The sequence below is a fragment of the Trifolium pratense genome, linkage group LG6 (genome assembly GCF_020283565.1).
Source record: "Trifolium pratense cultivar HEN17-A07 linkage group LG6, ARS_RC_1.1, whole genome shotgun sequence".
Lineage (NCBI taxonomy): Eukaryota > Viridiplantae > Streptophyta > Magnoliopsida > Fabales > Fabaceae > Trifolium > Trifolium pratense.
Genome location: NC_060064.1, coordinates 9374087 through 9380302, shown reverse-complemented (window position 1 = coordinate 9380302; position 6216 = coordinate 9374087). Strand labels below are relative to the sequence as shown.

Sequence of the window (6216 nt, the reverse complement as noted above, 5' to 3'; positions counted from 1 at the left end):
TTTTGCTCGCAATTGGACGGAACGCACAGTGCATCAATTAGGGTTCTATGCATAAACAAAGGTGTAATAAATGAGGAGGGTAAACCAAGTTTTGGCTATCGTACGGTAATTACTACTAATTTTTTTTCACCATCAGTTTAATCTGATTCGGGGGTCAGTTCTGGCATCAAGTGATTTCAACTTCCTCCGATCGCAATTTCGGGGGTCAAGTTTTTATCATATCATATATTAAAAGAAAAATAAAAGCGGAAAAGAAAAGATAAAATGGAAAGAATTGGCTAAAAGTAGAACAAACAACTTCCCTCAGATCACTAGTCTGGGGAACGGTTGGACAAATAGCTAGTTAAGCAAATGTTGAAAGCCTCAACCATAAACCCTTTGCTATTGCTAGTGTAACTTTTTGGTGCTTGAACTTGTTCTTCCTTTTTCTTGGAACTACCAACTGAAACTGTAGATTTGTGTTTCTAACCAAATCGATAATCTCTTCTTTTTGAGCCATGTTAGTCCATGAATTACTCAGGAAATCCATAACTCGTCATGTAGTAGTTACTTAGAAGCCCTAAAACATGGATGTCACGAATAACATTTGTACTAAAGTTTGACAAATCAAATTTTGGCACCACTATGGACCTATATATCTTTATTTTCCAAAGGAATATTGAGTCTACTACCACTTCATCTTTCTCGTGCAGCTTTTTGCTAAGAATTCATTCTCAAGGTTCATGACATCTCCACAATAGGGGACATCATGCCACTCTATGATGAGGTATTTTGAATATAATCAGGAATTACTTCAACAAAAATAAAAGGAATATCTTCCTCAGTATTTAAGACATCTCCCACAAACATAGAAGATGCAGCCTCTTTAGACCTTATTATATCATCAATAAAAGAGTCTGTTTATACAAAAATTTACTACAATCTGCAACAATACTTAAAATTCAACCTTCATGCAGCTTCTCAACATTTGAAGCAATATGCTTAACGATAGGACGCACTTTGGATTTTGTTCACAATTGTTAAACTTGCAGTAGCTTAGGAGGAGACTGATACTTGCAATTCATAATAGATGTCTAATCTGACATCAGTTACATAAAATGGGAAATTTCTCATACTCAACATCCACATAAAAGTCAAAATCATTCATTTCAACAAGAATTATTTCGCGTAGATCAGAATTTAGATAAAAAAAACTCTAGCAAAATTTATGAAAGTTATTTTCATATATAGTTGTCTCATCAAGTGCCAAAGGAATGCCTAAAGCCCCTCCAATATATATTTTGGGTCGCCAATATTTACAAGCAAGACCATGAATGTGTATCCATATTTATTGAGCAATGGTGTGCAGCATAGTGTAAGGGTTGAAAGATTTTAAGAACCAATGGATCTGACTGTACTGAGATCATACATGGATGAAAAAATGAATTCAAATTAGCCCTTACCTAATGAAACCACAGACCATGGGGCATTGGTTTTTCAGAACTTCAAAATTCTTGCTTTCAAGTCTACCATAAAAACTAGGGAGGAACCCTTTGGGAGAGTGAACCTCTCGTGAAAGACATTATGACAGTCCAAGACATCTGCCAAATATTCATCTTTCGATATTTTGGTTGAAATTTGCTTACATTTCAAACATAGTTTAGATAATTGCGATGCAAGAATGTGTCACAAATTGGACAATGCTTGAGCAATAGTTTTGGTATTTCTTTAATTCAACATTTTTTTGGCAAATGAATTTTAGTAAGTATCGTTATACACTTAGCTCGTGTGAATTCGATTCTTCCGTTTGCAAATGTCGTAAGTTTTCACAAATGAATATTGGATTATTGTTAGGATATCAAATGGTTTTGATTTGGAGTTACAACATTTAATTGAGCAGATCTTCTTTTCGCGCCCCTTAAGGTTTGTCACGCGCCCTCTAAAATGACCAAAATACCTCCCTCGTCATCTAGGTAGTGACTTACCCTACATAGAGAGTGACAATTTTTTTGGTTTAAAAAGGGTTTGAATTGAGTTGTTTGAGTATGATGATTAAGGCGAATGAACACGTCAGTTTTAACAGTCCACGTCAACATGTCTAACATCTGAACTTGACGAAGAGACTTATTTGATAGACACAAAGAAAATCGAGAAAGGATTTAGCTATTTTAAAAAGAGTTTAATTGTTGTGCACGTATAAAGATTATTTACACATGCATTCAATGATGTGTTGTCACATCATTGAATGAACATGACACATCATGTGTTTTTAAATACCATACATGATATGTTAATATATTATTGGATACATGTATAAAATAATTTTACACTGACAGTGCATATAAATTAAATTCCTTTAAAAAATTCAAAAACAAATTTGATAGGTGGTCACAAATTCAAGAACAAACTGACCTATTTACTCAAAAATAATATTGTCTAATGCTAAAGCACATGTACCATACTTGTTAAAATCTAAAACAAAGTTCCTTCAAAATCAATCTGCAAGTACATTGCATATTAACGGTTAAAATTCACTTTAGAAGATATGGAAAGTTATTTTCCTCATAACAAACATGATTTTGGTATATTTAGTTATATGCTAATTCTATCGTCCATAAGTGAGACTTATCTTGCACCATGCATAAGTTGATTTCTACCGTTTGATCAATAAATTACACAGTTAGATAAAATGAGATATGATGTGACTTATCGATCCAATTTATACTTGCGCAAGACAATTTTACTTGTGCACGTCAGACAAATTCTTACTTATATTGTATCATTATATATTTTACCTCACAAACCACAATTTGACTACATGTAACGGAATTAGTTCAAGCTATATTTATTGCTTTTAGTGGAGTATCTCAAAGCCTTAGTTAAGAGGACACCAATCATGTCATCAAATGTAGCCAGCAAGATCAAAATATAGCATAACATTATGAAATTGGGCATTCTGTAAATATGTGTGTTTGTTATCAGTGGGAAGATAACAAACAACAGATATTTCTATATATATAAATGTGTCTGTTAGCATGAAAATGTGAGAAAATAACTACTTATGTAATCTTTGCACACGCCTCCCTCCTAGTGTTTGTGCATCAAATTTGAACATAAAATGAATAAGACTTTATCTAATTGAACATAAACAGGTTCAATAAGTATATATATATATATATATAGATAAAGATGTAGGGTAGATAAGCAATATAGAGAAACTAAATCCAAAGTTCAAAGTCATGATCTTCATTTGTGCAGGGAGATAAAGTCTCATAGTTGATAGTTCAAAGTTTAAAACCAAATCCAACAGTTGAATAGTAGAAACTAATGAAACAAGCAATATAGAGAAACTACAATTTACACTGTCTATATGTTATCAATAAAATACAAGTTGACATGTTGTGGAGGCCTTTGGGCATGTGGACAATTCTGTTTCTATTTCATCAGGATGATCCCTTATGTTCTGTATTCTCATGAATTGTAAATTTCTTGCATTCTTCAACACATATTTTATTAACATGAGCTTACTTTGTATGCCTAAAAAGTTATGAATAGTGCAACTTCTAAGATGTGATGAAAGGCATTGTGGCACAACTTCTGGTTCAACCAAATTTTGCAGAACATCTTCTTGATTTTCCCGTATGTCAAATGAGGCCTATATATTAATCGTACACATAAAATAAAAACTAAACATATAGGTGAGTTAAAAGATAAATCAAATATGGTTCTTAGACTTAACAAACCTGGTGAAGTTCGAGTTTTTGAAGCTTGGGGCAGTGGTGGATCTTTTGTAGTACCAATTCCAATCTACCGTGGAGCTCCAAGTGGATCAAATTATGAAAGATAGGAATGTCATAGCAAGGGCATTGCCGCGGATCTATCTGAATTATGTAGAAAGACAAACTATCAAATTGAGGCAAAATTCCCACACACACAGACACAAAATGCAGATGAATCACATTTTTGCTTTGTTTTACATTATATTTCATCAATGTTATGATATTCAACTGACCGACATGTCGACACCAGTAATAATTTGAGAAAATAGAATTGTTGAATGTAATCAAAATGTTGGTGTTATGTTGGAGTTGGACACCAACACTCGTGTTCTACTGTTCATGGTATGGTATAAATTGAATTGAATTTGAGGTATATATCAATGCATAAAAGAAAACAAACCTCGTGGACAATATTGTGGTCTTTTGTGCATAACATGTACGTCTCTACGCACAAATACTTCGAATTAGAAAGTGCTTTCATCGGAAAACATGAACACCAACATTGAGTGATAACTGCACTAATCAATTTGGGTAAGCTTAAGCTTTGAAACACTTGAATGATAGGAGAATCTCCCTCACAATAGAAGTATTGTTTTGAACCGCCCTCATAATGAAAGTATATTTGTTCCGCTCGTAGAAGTTCAAGATTTGGACATCCAGCTAGAAACAACATAAAATCTAGAACTGTTTGAAAGACAATATAATCCAAATGAAGTACCTTGAGCGATGGTAATCCAAATCCAATGGAAGAACATGTAAAATCCTTCACACGGAATCGACTAAGGTCGAGACTTACAAGGGTTTTGCAGGTGAGAACACTTATGGGCAATTTGGGTTTTAAACCATCCACATCCACATCATATTCACTATCACTATCAACACCATAGTCATCCACAACGAGATGGAGACAAAGATACTTAAGTCCACGTTGAACAATAAAGTCGATCCATTTGGTGACATTGGGAAACCCTAAATGACAGGCAAGATTATTGTCACTGTATTCAATTTTGAGGCGGAAACTGTTGATGAAATGAGAACCAACAGCATCACGAGAGACCAAAACGGAGTACATAAACTGGTTAAAACTGTAAGTAGATTCAATGCTATTCAATGTGATGGTGTCGGGGATGTTGATATTATCAACAAAGTGCCATAGATGAATCCATCTCTTTGACAAAATGCTAGTAGCAACTGCCTCTTTGATGGAGAGAAGAGAGATAATGCGACTCAGAATGACGTTCGGTAAACTGCTGATCAGATCTACAGTCGGTGGTGCATTAGACTTTCCATGTCGCTGCATTTCTTCTTCACACAAATTGGCCGAATGCTGCGCACAAGATTAGGGTTCTATGGATAAATAAAGGTGCAATGAATGAGGAGTGTAATGAACAAGGCACTGTTTGATAAGTCCAATAAGCTAGCTTATAGCTTATAAGCTTGTTTGAAAAAAATGTGAAGTGTTTGGTAACGAGCTTCTCTAATTAGCTTATATCATTTTTTGAGATGCTATTTCGGGTGTGTTTGGTAACACAAATAAGCTAGCTTATAGCTTATTATATGAGCTTATAAGCTTGTTTCAAAAAATTAGAGGTGTTTGGTAACAAACTTTTTTTACTAGCTTATAGCTTTTTTTCAGATGCTATGGCTCTGTTTGGTAAAAATAAGCTATAAGTTAGCCGATAGCTGATAAGCTAGTTTATAGCTGAAAAGTTAGCTTATAGCTAATAGCTGATGGCTAGTAGCTTATAACTAAAAAGCTAGTAGAATAAAATTAAAGTGTTTGGCAAATTTAGTTGTTGTAAAATTAAAGTGTTTAGTAAATTTAGTTGTTGTAAGTACAAAATGACATAAAAATACATGGTTAGTGGGTAGTTTTTTTTTTTAAGTGTTAGTGGGTAGTTATTATAATTTTTTAAAAAATAAATAAATAAAATTAACGAGGGTAAATATGGAATAAAATGAAAAAGCTATAAGCTATACACTACAAGAAAACATGCATTTACTGAGGGCCTTTGGCCCTCAGTAATGCACAAATTTCGTCTAAAATGCATGCATTACTGACGGCCTTGGGCCCTCTGTAATTAGCTCGCCAGTAATGGTTACTGACGGCCCAGGACCGTCAATAACGTTACTGACGGCCTGGAGCCGTCAATAATACACACCGGTCAATTCAAAAGGCCACGCATTTGTGACGGCCTGGAGCCGTCAGTATGCTTTGTTCTTTTCGCACATTGTGACGGCCTAGAGCCGTCAGTAATGGTGAACGATTAAAAAAAAAATTAATAATTTAATTATTTAAAAATCAGTATTTGATTTTTAAATAATTAAATTATTAATTTTTTTTTTAAAAAATTAATATTAATTTTTTAAAACAAAAAATATACTGCATAATAAATAATTAAAAAAATATTAAAATTAAAATTTAATAAAAAGCATAATAAAAATACTTAACATAAGC

The 6216-nt window shown here is 33.5% G+C and overlaps 1 protein-coding gene across 1 annotated transcript; it reads right to left on the bottom strand.

Annotated features, from left to right (window-relative positions):
- Positions 1–3285: 3285 nt before the first annotated feature.
- Positions 3286–5058, bottom strand: LOC123891683 (F-box/FBD/LRR-repeat protein At4g26340-like). Its single transcript, XM_045941592.1, has 3 exons — positions 4159–5058; positions 3723–3860; positions 3286–3634 (listed from the first exon to the last, which is right to left on the bottom strand). Exons 1-3 carry the CDS (start codon positions 5056–5058, stop codon positions 3356–3358), a joined length of 1317 nt encoding a protein of 438 aa, XP_045797548.1. The 3' UTR covers positions 3286–3355.
- Positions 5059–6216: the final 1158 nt, after the last annotated feature.